The sequence below is a fragment of the Vipera berus genome, assembly GCF_964194415.1.
Source record: "Vipera berus genome assembly, chromosome: 5".
Lineage (NCBI taxonomy): Eukaryota > Metazoa > Chordata > Lepidosauria > Squamata > Viperidae > Vipera > Vipera berus.
The window spans coordinates 48659810-48686356 of NC_138207.1; the positions used below are offsets into that span (position 1 = coordinate 48659810).

The 26547-nt window shown below is 35.9% G+C and overlaps 1 protein-coding gene across 2 annotated transcripts in view; it reads left to right on the forward strand.

Moving 5' to 3' along the window:
- TRIM8 (tripartite motif containing 8) overlaps positions 1-20310 on the forward strand; it is a 57477-nt gene extending 37167 nt beyond the window's left edge. For both annotated transcript variants that reach the window (XM_081329674.1, XM_081329673.1), the window contains 5 exons: positions 9654-9749; positions 10583-10816; positions 14084-14115; positions 15213-15328; positions 18959-20310. In XM_081329674.1, coding sequence (XP_081185800.1) covers positions 9654-9749; positions 10583-10816; positions 14084-14115; positions 15213-15328; positions 18959-19566 — 1086 coding nt within the window. In that variant the 3' untranslated portion in view covers positions 19567-20310. The remainder of the gene's footprint in view (positions 1-9653; positions 9750-10582; positions 10817-14083; positions 14116-15212; positions 15329-18958) is intronic.
- The last annotated feature ends 6237 nt before the right edge of the window (positions 20311-26547 follow it).

Below are 26547 nucleotides of genomic sequence, written 5' to 3' on the forward strand. Positions count from 1 at the left end.
TCCTGAATTGCCCTAGCCAAATTCAGCTCTTCCTGCTTGGTTACCATGAGGTTAGCCTACATTTCACGTACCCTTCAACAGAAAATTCTGCACATATATATGAAAAGATAATGGGAGTTGAGCCAGGTGCAGTAGATTTCTATTTGCATGTAGTTGACTTAAATAATGTGTAATATTTATGAACATGGCAAATATTGAACTATCATTCTAAGACTTTCTTTCTCAAATGAATTCTAATTCATGCTTTATACCATGCGTAGGATTCTAATCAGCCATCACTTGGGTGGGCTGGGAATTCTGAGGAGATAGTTTAAAATTATCTTTAACAAAATTGTTCTTACACATGGTTATTTTCTTTAACTTCCTAGGTGGAAATGTCTGTTTATTAAGATAATTTATATGGTCTTGCAACTCATTCTCAATGATTCTGGGCATTTTATGTTAAATGTCTTTGCTAATTTTAGTTGTACATATTTGAAAATAATTATAATTGTAAACGATACTGATTTTTTTTTACTTTTACAATCCCTTCCTGAAAGTTACTTCTACAATAAAGTAGTCAGAACAGACTTCTACTACTTTTAACAGGGTGCTGTGTGAGTATTCCCATAATCTGATGCTGCCCAGAAGCAGGGTTAATAATCAGCTCCATGTGCCATAGAGAAACATTTTGTACTATTACAGTTGCCAGTCTAAGCTCATACTTGCACTCCAGTAAATGTAGGCAAGAAGACCTTGCTTACAACTCTGCCATAGAAATGAAAGCCAAACTTGCTTAAGTTTCTACTAAAAGCCACTTTCCAATATAAGCACTACAGTATTGTACCCTTCCCAGTCACTTTTTTGTGAGATGGGCAGCATATAAATTTGGTGAATATAATTATATATATATATAATATAATATAATTCAAAATGGTCATTTTTATTTATTTAAAATATTTCTTATATCACTTCTCAGTCAGTGAAATCATATGGCAGTACATAGCATGTATATGAATATTAAAAGTTCTTAACTAGAGATTTATTAACCAAAAAGAATCACTTAAAGTAGAACATGTAAGAAGTTGGAACAACAGGCAGTGACAAGTATGTGTCTATAAGATTGTCTTATGAAGTATTCAAAACTATTACTGTTGCTAAAACATCATGAAATTCTTGAAAATAATTGTAATTGAAACAGGATGGCAGGGAAAGATGGAATTTTCATTTTAGTCTGTAGAACTGATCTGAACGAGTCTTATCTCCAAATCAATATCAGTGTTAAACTGGGACCCCAAAAGCTATAGTAGCTCTAAGGAAGTAGAATACTACTTCCTTTCATTTAGTAGTCTATTGTTTTCAGACAGCAGAATTGTGTCTGCACTCTTCCTGTCTACCATTGTGTCACTAGTTGCTAGGGAACCAGCTATGGTAACTTAAGGGAGATTTTACTAAATGCAGCAAAGTATTATGTTGCATTTAATAAGCTTGTCTTGTGTAGGGTGGGGATGTAAAACTCAAAACACTTTTGTAGAGGTCAAGCCAAGGATTGCTTGTTATCTTGTTTGGAGTTCCAACTTTTACTTTGTCTTTTGAAGATAAATGTAGTATGTCTTTCAGTTGATATGACTTTGCTGAGGGGTAAAGCAGATTTGTCATTTATGATCTATAAGGAAGTAGTCATCAAATGAACCCTGTTGTTGAGCGAGCTGCTGTAATTGTTCTTAATCTCCTTCACTCACTCAATACCCTCCAAGATGTTTTAAATTTGAGCTCACAGCAAACCTGTCAGCACTGGCTGGCAATAGGTTTGGGTGGTAAGAGTTGCAGTCCAACATATCTGGACGATTCCATGTGTGGAGAGGCTGTTATACTAAGCATTTACATTGCCCCATTTTCCAAATCTTGCAATTTGCCACAGGAACAGGCAGATAAATAAAGATAAGTTTCTGATCCCATTGTTTCTAGTTATAACTAGCTGGGACTTAACAATTCTAAAATGAAATTCGAGTATATGAGTAGTATGCTTATGAGCCATGGTTTGCTATACACTTGATTAACTACAGAGATGAGAAATGTAAGTTTATTTTTTGCAATATATGCTTTATCAAGGCCCACATGTCTCAGTTTCACATTGTAAAATATTTTTATTTTTAATAGCACATTGATGTTGTGGAAGAAATCTCTTTTTTCTTAAATTCAAAGTATGTAAGAGGAGAGTGTACCATTCTGTTAGGTAAACTGTAAAATACAAAGACAATCTTGAATAGTAATTTTTTGTGTGTTCCCTTCATTTGTTTGGTGTATGGTCATCTTCCTTTATAAGAGGAAACTATCACTAGTTTTTTAAAGATATCTTGATAAACTAAATATGTCAGGATGGAAAACAAATACCTAAATAATGAATCAATGGCATATGGTTTTCTTTTGTCTTTGATTTGTTGGAAAATTTTCCAGGGTTTCTAACTCGTCACTAGATACTCTCTACTTTATATAAATGGAACTGGATGAGTCATTTGGCTTGATTTATGTCAGGGGAAATAAGAAGAAAAATCCTATCTCAGCATAATATTGGAACTGATCCTCTCAGATCTTTTGATTCCTTTTTAGCTTAGTTTTTTGAATCAGTGACATAGATCATGTTTTCCTATCACTGGATTAATGACAAAGATGCTTCTTTTTTCAAGACACTTCTCTGAATGGTTGTGATTGATTGCAACAGCCCAGCATTAGAAATTTTGGCTAATACTTTAATTTAAAATATGTTTATTCTGCCCACCCTGAACTTATATCATTGACACATACACTGAACTTCCAATGATTGCACTAAAACAGAAAATTAATTCCAATTAAGTGACATCAAAAAATAAAGCATAGTAGCAAAACAACGAATCTCAATTCTGTTTTTGCTCTATGACAGAAAATTTTACATTCTTTCTGGAAAGAAATGAGACAAAAGGTGTTAGGACATTATATTGCTGAAGAGTCTGTGGCAGTGATATTAAGTTTGAATCTACTTAACTATCATCTATGTAAGGATACGTCAAATGCTGATCTATATCAAATACTTTTCATTCCATTTAGTTTATGAAATATTCTATGGGCTATTTTAAAAAAATTAAAGATCTTTAATAGTAGACACTAGATTTCCTAAAAATTGCAAGATTCTCCATTGAACCACTATTATTCAAAATTAATGAATGTCTCAGAAATGGTAATAATTGTTTGCTAGATCTGAGCAAAAGATTTACCCAGTTTTGAAGTCTGTGGCCATCTAGAAAGATTGGAATATTTATATTAGCTACACTCAAAATCAAAGATGATTGTACTTGTACAACGGCAATCCATTGTGACTGCCATTGGAATCTGTAAACATTCCTATGTCAGTGATTATTCAACAGAAGGCATAGCAAAGATTGCTTTGTATCCAGTGGTGGGATTCAGCCAGTTGGCACCAGTTTGGTAGAACTGATAGCTAATTTTTTGTTGCCCAGGCCCAGAATGAACTTCCGGAAGCGGCATCCACACAGAGAACTGATTGTTCACATATTTGAATCCCACCACTCTTTGTATCTGCATAAAATATATATTAAATTTGCTCCTTCATTCATTTAAGGGACAGGGAATTTTCCATCATACTTATCTCCAGATGTTTGCATCCTATCCCTCCCCAATGCCATACTCAAAAGCAGACATGCAGAGGTTCAGATGTCAGCCCTGGGAGAAACAAAAAGAATTTAATTTGTTCCTGAAAAAAATAAATAGCCTCATTGCACTTTGTCCAAAGAACAGCCTTCAGCCAAAGCTCCCCTGCCTCCTTTAACCCTGTTGGATGAAATACAACCATAGCAGTAGTGATATTCAAAATTAGCAAGTTTAATATCAAGAGTCCTCCCCCCAGTGCATTATAGCTTTCTCCCACCTAGTTCTCTAGGTGTTAGACTACAACTCTTATCCTCACCAGCCGCCGTAGTACTCACTGGGAATTATGGAGCTACAATATATAACTATAGCTCTATATAGAGCTATAGTTTCTTTCAGAAGAGGAACCAGGTTGACAGAAGGTAATCTGTGATATTCAGCAGTTAATGATACAGATGTTGAAAAGTGATAGATTTGCAGATGCTTCACATTGGTGCCTCCCATATTTGTTCCCCTATTTTAAATCTTTTATTTTCTATTTAAAAGCTTTGCTTCTGCATACTGTGAATGCTGTTGGTCCTACTCCAACATGTTAGTGTTTCAATTCAGGGAAAGAACTGAGAAGTCTGCCAAATGTGGGATGTCCCCATTCCTTAATGAGGATGAGCTGAGAGGAATGCAAAAAGTCTCAGCTCTTGACTTGTACTGACAGGAAAGTGAATAGAATTAGGCCAGGAATTGATAGCAGTTGCACCTTATCCAGCTCACATTTCTAAATGGATGCTAAAAGAACAACAGTATCCTGCTGTTTGGATACATTGGTGTTATCCAAGTCATGCCCAAGCCTTTCACAGAGCTTAGTTTAGTTTTTCTTAATAAACTAGCAAAGTAGCTGAGCTTTTATAAACAGCTCTAGTTGTACTTTGTCTAGGCAGAATGCAGCTCTCTTTTAAAAGACTAAGGATTCCTCAGTGAAATCTGTGGTATCATTTTTGTGAAATCTTTTAAAGGATAGGTTAGAGAGAGCTAGCTAAATAGCCAAACATGAATTATTTTCTCCTTAAGAGGCATAGTTTTACAAGCGGTTTAATTTGTTGTGTTGCAGTTGTTTTATCGCAACTTCTGAAGATAACAGGGTTCAAGGTACCTGAGACCTGCAGGAAACATAATGAAAACAAGGAAAGAGTTCCAATATTTTTGCTTCATGGATAGAGAAGATAGTGGCCTTCCTTGCACTTAAATTGATTTACTCTTCTCTCAACTTGAGACAAGAATCAAGTACTTGATTATAAACCTCAATTGGCTATTTATGATAGCAATAATCCCTTCAGAACTGTTCTTTGCTATTTCCTCTTCCTATTTTAACCACCATTTTCCTTCTTGATCTTCATTGCCCTTATTGTTTTATTGGGGGTGTAGTAAAAAGTTCTTAAAGAGATGGGAGTACCAGACCATCTTATTTGTCTCTTGAAAAACCTATATGTGTGTCAAGAAGCAACAGTGAGAACTGGACATGGAATCACTGATTGGTTCAAAATTGGGAAAGGAGTCCGGCAAGGCTGTATACTGTCACTCTGCCTGTTTAACTTATATGCAGAGCACATCATGAGAAAGGCAGGGCTAGATGAATCAAAAGTTGGAATTAAGATTGCTGGGAGAAATATCAACAACCTAAGATATGCAGATGATACCACTTTAATGGCAGAAAGTGAAGAGGAACTAAAGAGCCTCTTGTTCTGAGTGAAGAAGGAGAGTGCAAAACTTGGGTTGAAATTAAACATTAAGAAAACCAAGATCATGGCATCCGGCCCTCTCAATTCCTGGCAAATAGATGGGGAAGAAATGGAGGTAGTGACAGATTTTATTTTCCTGGGCTCCAAGATCACTACAGACGGGGACTGCAGCCAAGAAATTAAAAGACGCATGCTCCTAAGGAGGAAAGCCATGGCAAATCTAGACAGCACACTAAAAAGCAGAGGCATCACCCTGCCAACAAAAGTGCGTATAGTCAAGGCTATGGTCTTCCCAGTTGCAATGTATGGCTGTGAAAGTTGGACCATAAGAAAGGCTGAGCGCCAAAGAATTGAGGCCTTTGAACTATGGTGCTGGAGAAGACTCCTGCAAGTCCCTTGGACTACAAGGCGATCAAACCGGTCAGTCCTAGAGGAGATCAACCCTGACTGCTCTTTAGAAGGCCAGATCCTAAAGCTAAAACTCAAATACTTTGGCCACCTAATGAGAAGGAAAGACTCACTGGAGAAGAGCCTAATGCTGGAAAGGTTGAGGGCAAGAGAAGAAGGGGACGACAGAGAATGAGGTGGCTGGATGGAGTCACTGAAGCAGTAGGTGTGAGCCTAAATGGACTCCAGAAAATGGTAGAGGACAGGAAGGCATGGAGGAACGTTGTCCATGGGGTTGCGATGGGTCAGACACGACTTCGCAACTAACAACAACAAGTAAAAAGTTAGGTAGATTTCCCCCTCCAGAGAATGAATGGATAAGAATGGGGGGAATGCACGTGCAGGAATGCACGCATACATGCACATACACACAACATCTAAGTGGTAAATTAGGTTAGCTTGTTTTCCATTTTCCCCACTTTTTTGAAATAGTAAGCTTATATTTTTTAATGTGTTGATAATGAAAAATATGCAGTCACCTGAGGTTTTCTTCCCCAAAGGCTAGAAATGTGAATACTTTGTGTTAAATTAAAATATTTTGCTGTCTCCTTTATCTCCAGTTCCTGGAGATTTTGTTATCAATTACTAACATAGCTTGAGTAGGAAACAAAGCTATTTTGCATAATGTTTTGAAGAAACAGATTATTTTAAAGTTAAGTATTTAAAATTGCTCTTCCAAATGTGTTTTCCATTTAGCCTGGACAGCTGTTCAGAAAGGCTGACTACAGAGAATTTTTTAGGAGATTTATCCTATATTTCTTATCCCCAGAAAAGAATGAATCTTCTAGTATTCTATTACATCTAAATGTATTGTCTATATTATTTATAATTTATATAGATATTTATAATTACCTTTGGTGCCGATTCTCTGCAGTTTATATAAATTTAAATAGTTAAAATTAAATAACCCACCAACTGTTTTAATTACATGATAGCCATGGTTTGTATTATTTTTAAATGCAAATTTTTCTATTTAAGTTTCATCACCAGCATTTGGGAATGGGCAGTATACAAATAAGATAACTAAATAATCTATTACTGATTAAAACTCCGTAGTACTCCATAAATGATGATGATTTCCTACTGCAGAACTCAGCTTGAATGGTACAGTTGAATTTCATTAGTTGGAGGAGGTAGCCAGAAGAAAGAGAATGAAATAAAATACATAGATATTTATTTATTTAGAATAATTATTTTTAATCAATTTAGTATAGTCAAAAGAGCACATGAATAAATCTGTACTGTGGAATATTAGTGGATCTAGCTCTTCTTGAAGAGGTAGCATCTCCAGGGGACCAAGTTCTCAATTCTCAGGAGGCAGAAGTTGCAAATTTTGTAGATAAATCTTTATAGATATTTATGTAATTATAAACTTTTTATGACCACTCAACTCACTCATGGTGACTCTGGGCAGCTTAGAGAAATTAAACCCCAAATACAAAACACAATAACCGTCCCACGCTCTCCCCCACCCCGCAATAATAATCAAAATGTTTGGTGGGTAAAGGTGAGCCTCCAGTTCAGCTTTTTCTCTAATCTATCTTTCACAAGATTTTCCTAGCCAAATTTCAAATATATACCAAACTGACCATAATGAATGAATGTAGTATTATTATTTACACTACACGTGTATGTGCTTGCTGCAGAAAAATATCAAGTGTGAAAGTCATTTCTCTATAGATATCTAGAATTATGTTACTTATGAGACACATCCTTGTATAGATTCAGTATGTAAAAATGCATTATTTCAAACCCATCAGTGTTAATTCTCTACTATTACTTATGACAAATTCTAGGATGTGGCATTGATTTTTTTCATATATGGCATCCTCATCAACATATTTATTTGACCTATGTATCCGTCTGTGTTTCTAAACTTTTTCTAGCTTAATACTTACTGCCAGCTAGGTGAAATACCATTTTATCTAGTGAGTAATGACAATAGGTTTATGAGAATTCTTCCCAGTGTAATGTAAAGATTTAGTGCTGGCCTTGAACTAGGATGATTTGAATCTGCTGTGACAAGAATCTGCCTGGGTGGCCTTGGGCATGTCAGTGTCTTTCAGCCTAGTCATCTTCATAACATTGAAAAAATAAAACAACTTCATTTCCATGGAAGTAAAGCAGAGAAGTAACCTGCAGTTAGCTGGGTGATAAGTGGTCAAAGGTAGAAAGTTCATGTAACAATTGAAATGACTGTCATCATATAAAAATAAATTTCATATCTAGGTAATATCTGAAATCAAAGTGCATTTTATTTGTATGCAGAAGCTGCTTATTGAAGCAAAGGGAAGAAATTCTACAAGACTGGTTTATCTGGCTCTTCATTATCACAGAAAACTCATTTGTTTGAAATTGCAGTAACGTTCTTTGTAACATTCAATAAGTTCCAATGTCTTCTGAATCAGAGAGGAATCGTTTTCTTTCTTTGCCTCTTCTCCTTCCCCTACCCAAATGACTCAGGGAAACAGTTTTTTTACGGGTCTTATCTGAAATTAGTGCATAATAAGTGTGTGCAAAGAAATGTTAAGAATTTTTAGAGGATTTGATGTAAAATGCTGTCAATTATTTCTGTTTATATTGAAGTTTCCTAAAACGTGCTATAGTTTAGATACCTGAAGTGAAAACTCTCTTGTTTACACAATAGGTTTTAGCATTTCAGAAATAATTTTCTCAGAATTGGAAGAACTTTGAAGGTGAAAAATAAGATCATAATAGTAGCGAGGATGAAATAAATACAAAGGAAACGATCTAAGGTTGATTTTCCATAGTTAAATATTTATTACTTTTAATTTCTTGTTACTATAGTTGTAGTATTTATACAGTCTCTAATATGTATAGAACATCTAGTCTGCACTTTAACTTGAAAAAAATATTTTTGGTGAAAATTCTGTTTTTAATCTCTTAAAGTTTATGAAACAAAGATAAAGAGTTTGGTAGGGTTTTATCTTTGCTCATAGCAAAGATTTGAACATCTAAGGATGTAAAAAGTCCATTTAAGAACAAGAAGTGTCCCAATATAATTTTTCCATCTTTTCCAGATTAGCAAAATATTCAGTGTATGTGTGCACGCACATGTGTGCGCATGTGTGTGTGTGTGTTTCAGTGTGGGTCCTGTTGCTTACAAAATAAAAATAACTGGTTTGAATAAGGTCTTATGTAACATAATGGGTTTACCTTGTCTGAGGCACATGTCTTTAATAACTTCTGCATGGCATTCAAGAATTTGAGAAAAATTGGGAGTTCAAGAAAAGCAGCCTTCACCCAGTGTTTGTCTGCCCCCAACCTTGTGTTTTCAAAAAGCCTACTTTTTCATCAGGCTGTGGGTCAGGTGATTTGCAATCCAACTTTTTGATCTATATTTTTGATGATGAGTTTGTTTCCTTAAGGTGGTCCTTAGCAGTCCTACTGTTCTTAATTTTTTTCTCTTCATTCCTTGTCTCTTTCTTGTTCTTTTTAAAATTCTAATTATTTATATTTTGTAAGTCACGTAGAGTTGAGATGGCCTATAAGTTGATTGATTAAACAAGTAAGAGTCACATTTGTAATATGTACAGTTCTAGTTCATAGCATATTACTATAGAAGCAGTGATGATGAGTAGAAGAACAAAATCATTTATCATTTTTTCTTCTTCTAATTAACAACACTTTTCAGATTAGGTACTGAAATACAAATCTAGGCTTGCTGTTGTCATCTTGCTACTTTTTACAGAAAGAACAGTGGAAGACTATGAACTAGTCTTAATGAGCATTCCCAACATTCCTTGTAATTATTATATACCTTTTAGTTTTTTTTTCCTCTCCCTTAAAGCATCTTAACAGCCATTCTTCTGCTGGTTCCTTCTCTTGCAGAAAATGCTGGTGAAGCAGCAGGACCGTCTGGAAGAGCGTGAACAAGACATTGAGGAGCAGCTGTACAAGTTGGAATCTGACAAGCGCCTGGTTGAAGTAATTCTAATTTACATAAAGCTAAAACCAAGAAGAATTCTGTTCATCTATCAAGAAAGTGCTCTTGATAGGGGCATTTCCAGTGGAGGTTTAGTCTTTGGAATCTCTACCAAATAAATGGCATAGTCATATATTATTGTTCCTCCATGTATGGAACAATTAGAGAATTTCCACCAGAAGCATTTATTCACTACAGCTCTTTAATGTTAATTATATCATTCCTTTATATCTTATTATGATATGCGTGAACATTGGAAACCACTAATCTAGAGGTATTTTTTGTACCTTAGACCCTTTTTCTTAAGTGCCTGACTTCCAGTGCAGAAATAAAATTATTTTATTTTATTTCAGCCTCAAACTTTGGCTGTTTGTTAGATGGGAAAATTGTCTTTCTAGCAGATTTGCCTGAGATAGAGAAGCCGGGACTAAGGGGGTGCATTGATGTACAACAGTGTGTCTGTGAAAAAGCTCTATTCACTGCTGGAATGCAATCTTTGCTATCTCGATCTACGATTAATTTGGCCTGATCTTGATCAAGGACCAAAAGCAAAAATTATTTTCTTGTAGATGATGTTTTACAGCTGTTATGTGCCATTTGCTAAGATGTGCACCCTCGCCGCTCTGTTGAATTCACCTCTTGAAGTAACTTTTTTCTTTTAGCATTTATATTGGCCAATAGAGCAAAGCAAATGAACCTATGTAAAAAATGAGAGTGAAAATTGCCTAGAATAAATTGTCTGAATTCAGCATTACCACCATCATCCATTATGAGTGATGTAGTAAATAAATAAGAGAGGCCATTGACTCTGGGCACTCTTTCTCTGTATCAATAGGAGAAGGTGAGCCAGCTGAAGGATGAGGTGCGCCTACAGTATGAGAAGATGCATCAGATACTTGATGAGGACCTGCGCAAAACAATGGAGATCCTTGACAAGGCCCAAGCCAAATTCTGCAATGAGAATGCTGCCCAGGTGCTGCATTTGAGTGAACGCATGCAGGAGGCCAAGAAACTGCTAAGCTCTGTTCAGGTCATGTATGACAAGACAGAAGACATCAACTTCATGAAGGTGAAAAGTGGGATGTGTTTGGAGTAGGAGAGATCAGGGTTGAGCACTTAGAATAAAAGGATTAAGAGTTTTTAAACAGTCACTTCAAGCCAGTACTGGGTGCATTAAGCTCCAAAGTTGTAACTTCATTTCCAATCTTTGTCTCCCATCCTGACAATAGAAATTCCTTTGTTCTCCTCTCTGTTCATTATAACCTTTTGAGCTTGCATATGCTCTCTCCATCTCTTTGCATTTGTTTTTCTCAAGTTACCCTGATGAATCCTCCATATTTACCTGGCGAAACTATATTATCTTAGATTTGATTAACTTTCTGTAGTTTTACTGACTTGTTTGTTTCATTATTTATGGCTTCTTTTTTAATAATTTTAAAGTTTCTGCAGCAACACACAAAGATATTGTGCAGAGAAAGAATGAAAGAATATATGTTCCCCTAGAATTCTAAAGTGTATGCAATTATTATTCCATTTCCCTGTTTGATATAGAAATGCAGTCACTGTTTCTGTTAAAATGCTGCTTTGCCCACAAAGGATGAGAATGCCCCCGCAAAAGGTTTATAGAAGTAATAAGAGAAGTAGAACAAAATTTGATAGAAAAATTCTGGGCTAAGTAGGACAGGTCTTTCCTCTCAGCTCTCATTTACAGATTTAAACATTCAGTATTGCAAACTAATGCTAAGATCCATACAGTTTCTGCATATGAAGAATTAGCAGTGTCAAAATTAACAGTGGGAATTAAAGTTACTAACAACTGAAAATTAGCCCATGTAGAAAATTATTTTTTCTTTCATTTTACCACATAGTATACCATGGAGACATTCAAATGTGTGGTTAATCTTACCACTTGGCAAGGAGATAGAATTGATCAAGGACGTAATCAGTGATAAATGTTAAACTTGGATAGTTTGGTAGCATAATATTTTTTTAAAGTTCCTTCTTCCTTGTGTATAGATATCTATGAACAAAATATATGTTCTAGTTTTAAGTAGAGCAGAAGACTTAAATTGGACAAGTGCTAAACTATTTTATGTACGATATTCTCAGCCAAATTTATATTGAATATACAGCAGAAAAGATCATAATATAACAATTTTCAATGATTTAGGATGGTTCATCATCTCTTGACCTAATCTACCTCACATTATTATTTGGTAAAATGATTTTCCCAAGTTACACTGTCCCAAGCTGCCTAAAAGAACTAGTGGCCAGGGATACATGAATATCAGCAATATTACCTGTACTCTTGATTACATATAGCACAACAATCTTGTTGAATCTCTGGTTGCTCTCATCCCATTTATGGCTCCACAGTTTCTCCTTCCTAAATAGATAAGGTTGAAACTTTACTCAGTTACAACAGCAATGGGTACACTGTTGTGGAAGAACATTAAGGGCCAGATTGAGGATGTATCTTCCTGGAGAAAATCTGTGTGGTCACCAAGAGTTAACACTAACTTGATGGCACAAAATGACTATTTCTCCTTCAAATCCCTCTAAACCCTAACACTCATACAAAATTCAAACCTATCTATTCTTATAATATTGCAGCATCAGCTATCACATTTCATGCAGCTCTTAAGACAGGATAGAAAGTTCCAATTCTGCCCATGGACAGGGATGGATTTAGATGGATATTTCAAATAACATTCCTTTAAAATAAGTTCAGGGATTCTATTGACTGCTTTTTAAAAATAGCTACATATCTGGTGTCCAAGAGATGTGTTGGGCTAGAAGTCCCAGCTGTGACAAATTCTGGGAGTTTTAGCACCATGTCTCAAAGAATATCAGGTTGAGGAAAGTTGTCTTAAGAATTAAGGCAAAGATAACAATATTATTACCTGCCATAAAAGTTATTGTAGTTAAAATAAAATAAAACTATTATAATTTTGGTCAAGTGGCCCAAGGGTAGAATCCAACCAACAACTTTTAGGTTTATGTATTCAGATGTTTTTACTAGCTTATTTAGGATCATGGATTTCCCTTGGGGTTGGAGATGCCCAGTCAACCCTCCTATTGGTTCCTAAATGTAGCCTTCTTAGGTCATACAACAGATGAATGAGTAAAAATATTACTTCAGACCACAAATTCTGGATAAGGTTCCACTTAGCATTCTTGTCTAAAAATCTTTTCATGTACACCAAATGGCCTAATACTCAGTTTAGGAAGTTTCTTCACCTCATGAATATTAATGCCTCTATTAAAAAGAGGCTTCCTTGTAAATCTCAATAATTGACTGGCAAGATATTTACATTCTACTAGAATATCTCATTAAATGGGTTGATACATCATATTGCACTTAATTGTGCTTCAGCAAGAGTTCCAAACCAGGCTACTAGAAGTATGGCAGAATGTGAGGTTACTCTCAGTATTGTTAATGTTCAGTAGATTCATGAAGCCAAGGAAGTGTGGTGAAATGAAAGCAATAGTGGTAATCTTGTGCTCTAAAATCCTGAGTCTATCTGTTATATACTACAGCTAAAATGATAAAGACTAGACTCAATATAGTGCAGTATATAAAGTTATCGGGGTTTCATCTAACTCAAAATATTTGCTTAGTAGTTTTTGCTAGTTGTTTCAGAGAGATGATTATTTGTAAGATTAATTAAATTTGTAAAATTAAGGAAGCTCTCTTATTTTCATTGTTATAATCCAGGAGATTTTAGCAAATCTATCTAAAATCAAGAAGCTTTGTGAAAACTACTAGTATTTTTTGCAATTACCCTAAGGTATATTGTACACCACTGATTGAACTTGATTAGCTGATTCCATACTGATCCCATATATTTCAAATACAACAGAGAAATGAAGGGGTATTGGTAGAAGCATAATGTAATACTGTATACCAGAGGGGAGAAAAGTGGCAATATAGTACTTCAGAATGCTCTACATAATATTCTCGTGAACTTTACAACAACCCTGAAAAGCAATCCAGATTATCTTTCCTGAGAAGAAAAAACTGCCATCTACCTTGCAGAATTCATAATGGTGGTCACTAGATTCCAGAGTTTCAGCAGAAGTCATTCTTGTTAACTGAAAAACTTTGGAAAATGCAGAGAGTGAATCTAATAATATGCAAAACATACGACTATGAGTCATGATACTTGTCAGGTAGTTTGGTTATAGAGTATTTATAGATTGTTGGGAATTAATTTATATAATCAGTGGGAACACCCTAGATATCTGCAGAATTGGGAAAACAGAAGTTTATGTGCCATCAGATTGCAATCATATGATTGACAACTACTGATTGTATTTCTTTATTCTTTCCTAGAATACAAAGTCGGTGAAGATCTTGATGGATAGGTAAGAAATCTATTGGCGGCAATTTGGGATTGCATAATAGAGGGTGGTTTGAAATGCAGGAAATCCAGATAACCATCGGAGTGGCTGTAAAGATAACATTAACAAAACTGATTTCTTTCCTGAGCTGCCATTATTACAACCATGGGTTATTGTTGCACTGTAATGGAACTCTGTTGTCTAGTTTATTCAGAATATAAGAAAATATGAGAAATACAAGTTTTGCTTCTGCATTGATGGAACTAAGTTATGGGGGTTTTGGGGGGTTGTGCTTTAGTTTCTGCTGTACCCTTGTGTTACTTGTGTCCAATTAAATCAGACCCCCCCAAAAAGGTGCTTTGAATTATGCCCTGTATCTGCAAAATGAGAGAATCCCCTAAATCCGTGGTGGCGAACCTATTGCACGAGTGCCACAGGTGGCACGCAGAACCCTCTCTGTGGGCACACGCGCTGTCACCCCAGTACTAGGCCTTCAGCTGGGTTTTATAAAACCTTTTCGCTTTAGGCCTCTGCTGCCATGTGCAAAAAAAAAGTTTCAATCAATCAATCAATTTCAACTTCTCACAGGAAAAAAATGATCTCGCAAAGTTGAAATTGATTGATTGAACTTTTTAGTCCCACCCAGTCTGCTGTTACCATGCCCAACCAATGGGCCACACCCACCCAATGGGCCATGCCCACCCAGCACCCGACAATACATAAGTGGGTTTTGGGTTGCAGTTTGGGCACTCGGTCTCCAAAAGGTTCGCCATCACTGCCCTAAATAAACTGTTAGTAGTGACAGAAACTTGTAAGAAAAAATATTACTTTAGATGGTGTTTAGCAGTTGAGAACACAATTTTCTTAAAAAGACCTGGGAAATCTTAAATTTACATAATTGTTTTACAAGAAAAAAAGATATGTGGAGAAGAGAAAGTTCTTCTTAGGTATATAGGGGGGGGGAGTTTGCCAGAATCCACTGGGAGAGAAATTTTTGAACAATTGAGGCTTCCCTCAAATTAGCAGAAGGATGGAGCCTTAACAAGAGGCACTGTGGATATTTTTCCAGCTGGCTTTCGTTTAAAAAATACATTGTAATAGATTGTAATGCTCATTTTAAGGACTCAGAACTGCACAGGAGGCAGTCTGCCCCCTCCTAAGATTGGCCACCTCAATTCCAAGCTCTTCCTGAATGAGATTGCCAAGAAGGAAAAACAATTGCGGAAGCTCCTGGAAGGTGAGTGATGCTTCCCATGACTTTTCATCATTTGTATATTCACTACTGAATTTCCATTTGCATGAATTGGGGACAGAGTATCTTTCAGCTCCATTTTTTTTAACAATTATTTTTGAAAATTGGAAACCACAGAAAACAAGGTAACGGAAATGTGACATCATATATGTGAGTAGACCTTTTTTTGTTTGGGGGTATTGTTGGATTGAGTTTTACATCTATACTCCTAGGAATAAGTAAGAGTTTGCACACCATATTCACAGATTTGCTTTTATATTTCAAGGAAATAATCCCAGGAGAATCTGGGTTTTTATAGAATAGGAATTTTAAATCAGCCAATGACTTAATAGCTGGCCATCAGCACACTAATCAACCACTAAAAAGCCACACAACCAAGCTCCACATAAATACTATACATTGAATAGCCCAAAGTGCACATTCTGCTAGAGCAGGGGTGTCCAACTGCCGGCCCACAGGCTGGACACATCACGAGGAAACCGCGCCGGCAATGGGGGAAAAGTTCCAATATGTTGCGCAACATCATGAGTTTGACATATCTGTGCTAGAGAGAAGTTCCCAGAGGATGGGTTCCAGCACGAGTCCAAAAGCTCGGAAGACTAAACCTCTGGTCCTGGTGACCAACCCAGATTGGGTCCTGATCTTAAATCTGTACATGGTTTTCCAACTACCTTATTTGGGGGGGGGGAGGAAATTAACACTTTTGTGTTATTTCTTTTAATTTGTCTTGACATTCCTTACAGTCAGCTGCTTTTTTAATTGGCAATTTAATTTATTTTAATTTTAAAGGGTTAGAGGATTGTGGCATGGATGTGACACAAAATGATTTTCTTCCCACGATATTTTCACTGTATATTGTTAGTTCCAGATCTGCTAAAATTTAGATAAATTTTAGAAACAAAAGGCATTCTGAATTTTTTTTAACACAGTGGTCTTAACAGTAATGGAAAAATAACTAAATCTGATGAGTTATAACCTCAATCCTTCCAATTGTTGTTAGACTCCCAGCTCTCACAATTTACCATTTTGATTGGATCTGGTAATCCAAAAGCATTGGAAGGGCCATAGAATTCCTACTCTGTCCTGTGGAGCATGGCCTTAATGCAGGAAAGAAGTTAAAGAAGTACAGTCTCTTTTATTTAAGATATTCTTCCAATAACTGCTATAATGCTGACACACACACACACACACACACACACACACAGTAATTCTGTAAGAACCAATATGCTTTTTATTATTATTTGTCAGGTACCTGGGGGTGAGGAGGATGCTATTTTCACCAGCTGTAGTTTGGCTACATTCAGTTACACTTGGAATGGCTGTTAATGGGTTAAAATTTATGAGAGGAAGGATGAAAAGAGGGTTATAAATGTGTTGCCCCTAGGTTCTAGAATGTCGAGGACATTTCTGGATGGCATATCTATATGCTACAAAAATGATAAATGGTCAAATGTTTTTAAGATTTTAACATTTTATATATTGAATCTTAAAAAAATTCAAGTGAAAATGGTCAAATCCTATGAGATTTCAGTGTTCTCGTTAGATTTCACCTAATTATACTGATCAATGATGTCTCCATTACTGCATGAGATCATGCTATGGTGACTGAAAAGGTTACCAATTCCTAATTTATAATATTTGTGAATGATAATTTTATAGTCTCTACTTATATGGGAATATTTGTATATCAGAATATTTCCATGAGATGACATTAGATAGCAAATGATCTGAGTGTAATATGAAATGTTATATAGTCTCTCCAAATATATTTTCATAGAAATAATTCATTAGAAAATGACAGTATAAGGTATTACCTCCAGAATTCTTTCTAAACCACTTAACCCATTAACATTAAATAATAATATATCTTGTCACAATTGCAGACTTTCTGATTATTTATGCACATTATTATTACATGGACATATAATAATATGGCCCTTTATTTGAACAAAGCAAAGAGTTGAGAACTGCATATGTGAATCTGATTGAAGTCAGTTGGAAGGGTGACATGGAAGTATGATTTGCAGTTTCTTTTATTCTATTTTTAATATATGGTCTTACTATTGTTCTGTGTTTTATATTTTGTATTCTGTTAAGACCTAATAGTTAATAAAATGTTACTATGTATTATGTGCCTGAGGGTTATTTTATGTTAGCTTAATATTGTTCTGAAATTATAATCATATTGAAAAGAGATACCTTCTTTACTTACTGACTCTGCCCAATCCATTAGATATGTAATAATAGAATTTCTATAAATTTTAGGTAAGACCATATTATCAAAGATTTCCACTGAGGCCAAAATCAGTGTGTTTTATGTATCCAAAGCTACCTTTTACCATTAATAGTAAATGATTCATGCTCAAATGATTATGGGCTATAGAATCAACAGTTGGGCTAAGTGCAGTGTACATTACTTATAAAGGACAATTTCCAGGCATTTGGGGCATTTTGAGGTTCTTCATAAAATGTTTGTTTCCATTTCTGCTTCCATTTTTATATATGCTGGATAATATTTGAAGAGTGCACCATGCATGAAAATGGCCAGCAACATAATCTTCAGAAGATGAAAATATGCCAAAAATGAATTTTCACTGAGTTTCCTGGTCTTCAGTGAACTATTTCTTGCTGGAATCATATAAATAGTGTTTGCTTGTTAATGTGTACATGTCCTAGATTACATACGTCTGGCAAAAGTGCATAGTGTTGGTATTTCTTATTTAACCTAATAGGATTTTTTTTTATTCATAGTCTCCAAATGGTACATGTTAGGTTGAAATTGTTTGATATTTTAATGAATAAGAAGCTGCCGCAGATCAGATTATTTATTTTCACCACATAATCATTAGTCACTTAATCTGATTGAGAAAGCCACCCTGAGTCTTCGGAGAAGGGCGGGATATAAATGGGATTAAAAAAAAAACTAAGCTAGAAATAATACAAGAGTCAAATTTGGCTGCTCCATGAATAGATTATTGGGTCAATGATAGGAAGTTCCTCACGGATCCAAAATTGTGTGTTGCAAGAATGAGGCTGGATGATTGGAAAAGCATTTCACATTCATCCGTTGTTGGGGAAATTACTATGAGAATGTGCCCTAGCTTTTTCAGGATTGTAAGCCCTCATTCCATTTTATCTTGATATAAGTGAAGAAATTAATACATTGGAAAGCATAAACCTTTGAGCCCATTGTTCTGGGTTCCAGAAATCCAGGTTCTGCATCAAAATTATATTTGACTTTGTTATGCATATTGGAAAACACTGCATGTTACCACCATCTTCAGGGTCTTTCCTGCAGGTTATAGATAACAACATTTAGTGAAAAATATTTTCTCTTTCTATTTGCTCATTATAAGAACTGAAGGCCAGCAGACTTCTCCATCTAAATGGAGGAGGCCCCTAGAATTACTTTTGTGGAAAGTATAAAAGGAATAGCTGGAATAATCGGGTTCTTTTCCTAGTTTCTATTAGTTTTGATATCATGTCTGTCTTTGGCCAGAGTTGATTATATTACTAGCAAATATATGGATCTGTGCTGCTATAGTAATCACTCAGCTGAAAAAGCAGTGTGACATTTAATGGAGATGTCACCTATTTTCTCTTGTTTCATTTCAGGTCCCTTCAGTACCCCTGTGCCATTCCTGCAGAGCATCCCTATGTACCCTTGCAGTGTCAGTAACTCAGGAGCCGAGAAACGCAAGCACTCCACAGCTTTCCCAGAAGCCAGCTTCTTGGAGCCATCCTCGGGACCCGTTGCCAACCAGTACGTCAGCCAGGGGGCTTCGGCTGGTGAAGGCCAGTCTGCACAACCCATGGTGCCTTGTAGCTCCACGCAGCACATAGTAGGACTCCCCAGTGGCCCCCAACCAGTTCACTCCAGCTCCATGTTCAATCCTTCTCACTATCCCAACAGCACATCATCTCAGCAGTCTGTGCTGTCTCAGTATGGTGGGCGCAAAATTCTTGTCTGCTCAGTGGACAACTGTTACTGTTCCTCAGTATCTAATCACAGTGGGCATCAGCCCTATCCACGATCTGGCCACTTTCCATGGACAGTGTCATCACAAGAATATTCCCACCCACTCCCACCTGCTCCATCTGTACCTCAGTCGCTTCCAGGATTGGCAGTGAGAGAATGGATTGATGCATCTCAGCAACATGGACGCCAGGATTTCTATAGAGTTTATGGTCAGCCTTCCACCAAACACTATGTCACCAGTTAACCATCTGGTCTTGGTAAAATCCTATTGATTTTTGAATTTTTTTAATCTAGTTTTTGTTGTTTTAAATCAAATTCATTTCCATCTATCCCTAGCACATGCCAGATTCAAAGTGGGGCATTGTTGTCATATATTATTTCTAATTTAATTCTTTAAAATTCCTTTCTTTGTATCAGGTTGGGGATGGGAAACTAATGGGAAAAATTAACAAGAATTTCAGTCAAGTATTTGCTTTGGATCATGTGACATGCTACTTTCTTGGGGGGAAAGCTTAAAGGGACAGATGATCCTTTTTATTTCAAAGTCTGGGCTCTTTGGTTTTCTTTTTAATTATTTTTTCCTTCCCATCTTTAAGACAAATTTCTATCATTGATTCATTAAGAAATGACACTTGTAGAGGTTTTTTTAAGGCTGATTTTTTTTGTGTGTTAAAAGGCCACGTATCGTACATATTGGCATTTTTTCTTCTTCTTTCAGAGATTTGTAAATACACAATGGCAGGAAATGAAATGCACAAAAAAGGGAAAAGAAACTTAAAAAAAAATTAAAAATCTGTTTTAGTTTCCAGGAGGGAAGTGTGTGCTTAAGTACACACATGGCTTCCTGTGTTTTGTTGATGCAACTTCCTCTAACAAGCACTTTGTATTAAAAAAAGGACTTCCTGTTATAAGATGCAGGTATTTATTCTGTAACCAATTTTAGAACACACACACAAAATATTCAAATAAATGTGATCACTTAGTGCAATGCCTTGTTCTGGTTTACCTGTACCCAACTGTGTCTGAGAATAAGGATATGTTGCTCAGAAAGGAATCCGATAGCCTTTAAAAAAAAGATCACACTCTTCTTTGTCTGTGCATTCCTTTGGGAATAACTCTAAATAGATACTCAGTAATGGGGTAAACATTGGAAAAATGGGTTGAACTATCTGGCAATATCCTATCATTCAGTGAAATAGGAATGTTATTTCTATTTGGATGCAGTGAAAACATATGGACCAAACATGAATCATAACAGTAGTTCAGAATAAATAATACATATAATGTATGGGTGCTATAATTAAGAATGATATGCACATTGCATAATGGTCAGATTTTGCTTCTTATTTGCTAAAACCTGGTTAAAATCTAAAAATGTGAGATTTGCAAATTAAGAAAGATATGGTCATATTAATTTGATAAGCAATGCAGATTATATTTTGTTTCTTGGGGGTATCTCCTTCATTTAAAACAAAAGTGGCACATTCTAAGCTTTGTCAGAGTTATACCAGAGGTTCTGCTTTTAAACTAATAATTGTCTATATATTTCGGCTATAACACATTTATGCAACAAATCTATGCACACTTCCACAACCTTTGATTTCTTATCTGAATGGTATATGCTTCTACATAGATATGTAGACGATTGTACTGCTATTTTTTTAAAAAACAACAACAACATCCCTGTGGTTTAGAGCTGCTATCTATTGGACATTTTTTTGAACCAGTCTTCTCAATCTATTTCTCTTCAGATGGATTAAAACTCCCAGAATCCCCAACAATTGAAAATGCTGAATGGGAATTCCAGGAGTTGGAAATGTCCCCAGTGGGAAAGGTGGGCCTAGATTCTTTGAGGGCCAATTAAAAAAAAAGATTCCTTTTACTTTAGTGCTTGCTCTTGCCACATCTGTTATATAGGAAGTACCCTGATGGAGTTCAGAAAAGATTTTGTAGTACCTGAGCCTAGCTTCCAATTCTCTGGCATTTTTTTTTAAAGGCACAGAATTTATTTTTATAAAGGGAGAGACAAGAAATCCACAGCTAGTACCAACATCAGCCATTCGGATTTAGTTATTTATTTATTTACTGGAACTTAGATGTTGCTCCAATCTAAACAGGGCTCAGTGGCATACATTCTTCAAAAGAAAATTAAAATAATACCAGTGCAATAAAAAGCAAACAAGCCTAGCACCCAAAAAGTAATAACAGCAGACAAAAGGCTCTCTTTATAACAAATCTGCTCCAAAGTTATTTGGAAATAGCATTATTTAACATATCCAGCATTCACCCATTCACTGTCTATTCTATCAAACAATGTGGGAGTTAATGTATTATATGATACGAGCATAAAATGAATCCTTTTATTCACAGGAAAAAAACCTAACTGATCAGGACCGTGGCAGCACCATTAACTTCTAGATTTGTTTAATTTTGTCTTCTGTTTAATATATGAAAAAGACAAAATGTTTGCTGGAAACTGATAGGCTAGTGTGTGGTTTCCCCTGGTGAAGAGCTTAGCAAATAGTGTCTTTCTTCCATTGACATTAGTTAAATAGCATTTAATTTCACTATTTAAAGAAAAAAAATATTATTTAGTATTTTAATGTAAAATCATCTTGTTCATCTGTTTACCAATTTTGATTGCATATCACCTTTTGATCAAACGTTAGTTCTAAGTTTTGTAATATTCAGTGGTGGGTTAATGAGGGACTAGATAATCATCCCAGAGTTATTTTAATTTTAGATTTGCAAGATAATTAAAAGGTCAGGTATTTTGTTTTAAAAAGAAAATTACATCTGTCACAGGCCTGTCATTTTTTTTACATGCAGAGGAGCATTAATTCAACACAAAGAGTGGACAGTGTATATGGAATGCAGATTTCACTTTAAAACAGTACTCTAATGTTATTTATTCTGGAGGTTCAAATAGGAAAGGTCATATGGATGACATGCACAAATATCTTTTAGTTCTTAAACCTTGGTCCTATTAAATGGATTGGACACAGACCTTCAATACAGACGTGGATCTCCTGCCATGGACTACATGGCCTCAAATTCATCTATAAGATTTGATGTAGCATAAGAAACTCCTTAAGGTCCTGTTATTGGTACTGTTGTAAAATGACAATGAACAGGCCATAAACCTACAGAAGACACTCAAGTCATTCCTTCACACATTGTTTACCTGTGTGTTTTTGTTTTGGTGGAAAGTAACACTTCCTCATAGAACCGGTACTCAAGTGTTCAGAGTTGAAGCAGGAACTGCTCTTTTCAAAGAAACAAGTTTTAATCCTAACTCAACTTGATGAGAAAGATCATCTGCATCCTCAGGATCCAGTGCTTTTGTCAAAAAGTACAAAATAGCATTGTACTTTCGCAAAGCAAGTTTATCTCTTTCATAGGTCACCTGCAGATACTATCACAATGCATAGAAAATGGAGTGTGGAGCTTATGTCTCTCTGATACAATGCATTTTCTTCCTCTTGATTTCCCTGTGGATACTTCTGGAAGAGGCATTACTTCTAGACTTGATATTATATTGAGAGTTGCCCTGCATATGACTCAGAATAGATTCTTTCATATGGAGTTTCCTACAGTCTACTGTGGTACAGTGAATGGGTAACCTTAGATTAATTCCAACTCTTTCTTCAGGGAGACCTCTGTATCAAAAGGCATTGAAGACTGCTGTGTAAAAAAAACACCCTTTCATGCCCATCTGAGCACACTAGATAAAACCCAGGAACTTTGGATTTTCATTTCTAACCAGACAATGTTGAAAAAAGTATTGGTTCTCATTGATATTATTCCAATGGCCACTATTTAGTAAAAAAAAAAACCAACCCAATTGTTTATACAGGATGTTTATGAAGTAAATTACAGAGGAAGCAATAATGTACATGATGATACTATCCAAAAGAGTTATTTGTTATATTTTCTTCTAGAAGTACTGCTTTTTCTTTTCCTGTTAAGAAGAGCACTTCTGACTTTCATATACTTAGGCATTAAACAGTGCAATCTTGTGCATGTCTCTCAATCAGATTTGGGAGAATGCACAAACCGTAATGCCATTCTAGTTTTCTGCATCTTAAAATATTACCATAGGGGTAGAATTTTATTAGATGCTTGTTTCTGAGGAAGAAACAAAGGATGGTGCCATTGTTGTACCTGACAAGGCTAAGAGTATCATCAGTGCTGCCTTCTTTACAAAGCCATCTTGGAAAAGGTCGTTTATTTGCTAGAATTGTGATGGATACTGAGTATAACCTAGTAGTGCAAAGTTGGGCAACCAGGGCCCCCTTTTTTGTAGTGTACAGAATCTCATTTTATGTCTGAGTGATATTGTTTCTTCATTTGGAGATGAGTAAGAAACATCCATGTAAGAACTCTGGTGCTGCCCCATGCATATCATGCAGCTCAATCTGCTCTGCATCATTGCCTGTTCCACTGCAGCTCTTGGCCTTCCCCAAAAATATTTTATGTGGCTCCAAGCACCAAGTTTCCTCACATGTGCAATACAGGATCTATGGAGTGAGTGGGATTTCCAAAAGAAGTAGATAGAAAAAAGTCTAGATTAAAGACTAGCTTCAGTAGGGAGGAAAAAAAAAGTGTGTAATATTTATTCATAGTGTGAAAAAGAAGGATGTAAAATAAGAAAGGCTTTCTATAACCTACAGCTGATGACCTTCCTAGAATTAGGATATTTTTCCAGCCACACTCTTAGTTCTTGATTGAGTGAATGCATTAGTCTTATTTCTTTTTATGAGCCTAATCAGTTCACAGCAGGGGCTGCAGTGGCAGAATGACATTTTTGCTAAATATGCATGCTGTTTTTGTTGTCAGAAGAAAGGAGATAACTTTGCTAAAAGATCTTGCAGAACTGAGCCTCATGGAGCTGAGTATAAATGGTCTGAACAACCTTGTCCTATTCAAATGCTCTAGGAATATAAAAATGGAATCAGTACATGGCAAAAAGACCAAAAGAGCATTATCCAAGTAATAACTCTACCTTCCCTAGAATAAATATAGTATCTTGCAGCAATAACATGCAATACAGTAAAATACCTTTGCTTAAGGTTCAAGCAAGTGAAATAGGTAGGAAGATCCATAGTTCAAATTTCAGTATTCATTTTTTTGACCTTTTATTACCAGGTCAATTTAGAAAATAGTTTTTAAGGGTGTTTCCTAGATCAAACTAGTGTAGAAAAAACTGACAATATTTTTCATTGGCCCATTAGATGCAATAGTTTAAAAGCATAGAAGAACAATCATTTTCTCTCTCCTGTGAAGATTTCTTCCTTGGAACTATTTGAGGGTAGATTCATCAAACTGAAATTTTAAAAAATGCCTTTCTAGGTGAAGCAAATGCACTTTGCTAATACAGAGTTGTCCAGCAAACCTCAAGTAAGAATAATAATCAGCAGACATAGAAGAATTAGTGATCAACTTGCTCTCGATTGGAAACTGGTAATTTTATTCTTCCTGGATTATGGAAGTAGAGAGAGGGTTTATTGCCTATTATGGTGCTTTGAAGGTAGGGAAATTGTTTAGCTAAAGGATTTATGTAAAACATCCAAGAATACTGTCAGGTTTCCATATTTTCATCTTTTACTGTTGGGTTGAATGCATGGCCTATGGCAGGGGTAGGCAACCTTGGCTCTTTTATGACTCATGGACTTCAACTCCCAGAATTCCATGAGTCATAAAAGAGCCAAGGTTGCCTACAGGAATTCTGGGAGTTGAAGTCCATGAGTCATAAAAGAGCCAAGGTTGCCTACCCCTGCCATACTTGTAATGGAAGATATTTTAACTTCCTTGCTACCTTGAGGTAGCATGGCAGCATCTTACTGAGAGATAAGGTAAAGGTGAGAAATTTAAAACTCTGGAAAACAGACTATAGAAGGTCAGTGTCTCAAGAAAGCTTGCTGAGTCTGATATGGCAATGGAATCTGCATTATTTAAGCCAACTACATTAGAACTGTACGATTGCAGCTCTAATGTATATCTGACAGAAAGAACTGCCTAACTAGCCTTCAAAAGGTAATAAAAATCCTAGCTCATCATTCTGCTGCAATCTAAATCATTTATAGACTGTAAAGTATGTGATAAATCTGTTGAAAGGGGAAAGGTGGCCAGGTTGAGAAAAGAGGATTGATTTATTAAGACTCAAATGGTGGCATTATCCAAATTCTTAGTATGTGGAAAGAGGGGGGAAAGATTGGAGGACCTCCATATGCTTTATGAAGTCCCACCCACAGTGTTCATTTCTCATCACAGCAGGTCTGATTTGATGCCATATTTTTAAGCAAATGGAATAGGGACAACATAACTTAGTACAGGTACAATCAACACAAGGATAGACAATGTTGAAATCAACTCCCGCTTTATCCTGCATCACCAGTGGTATATATGTAAAATGTTGGATTTGAAAGATAAAACTGCTCAAGACATCTTGTTCAACTGAATATGCCAGTTCACTATTCAGGAACTCAAGGCACTCTGCAGGTAGTGGAATAGCATAATTTCACAACAATTGTCAGGGTCCTGTGAATTCAAATCTGGATTGATCTGCAGATTATGCACTGTTAGAGAATAATAATGTGCATGTATCTGGAAAATTTGTTTCTTTTTCCTCCCTCTGACCCAAATGTTAATGTATCTTAGGGAATGAGGTCCCTTCAAACAGAGGAAATGTCTGTTCAAGGGTGACAAATGACAAATTATCCAACTACATCTGTGAAAATAACTTTGTGAATGGTTTACATGTGATATACATAAAGTGTATACATATAGTTTTCTGGGACCTGTTAAAGATACAGCATAACTGTCTTTGACCTGTTGAGCTAACACAATATACAGGTGAAACTTGAAAAATTAGAATATCCTGCAAAAGTTCATTTATTTCAGTAATGCAACTTAAAAGGGGAAACTAATATATGAGATAGACTCCTTACATGCAAAGCAAGATAGTTCAAGCCGTGATTTGTCATAATTGTGATGATTATGGCGTACAGCTCATGAAAACCCCAAATCCACAATCTCAGAAAATTAGAATATTACATGCAATCAATAAAACAAGGAGTGTACATAGAACAATATCAGACCTCTGAAAAGTATAAGCATGCATATGTACTCAGTACTTGGTTTGGACCCCTTTTGCAGCAATTACTGCCTCAATGCGGCGTGGCATGGAAGCTATCAGCCTGTGGCACTGCTGAGGTGTTATGGA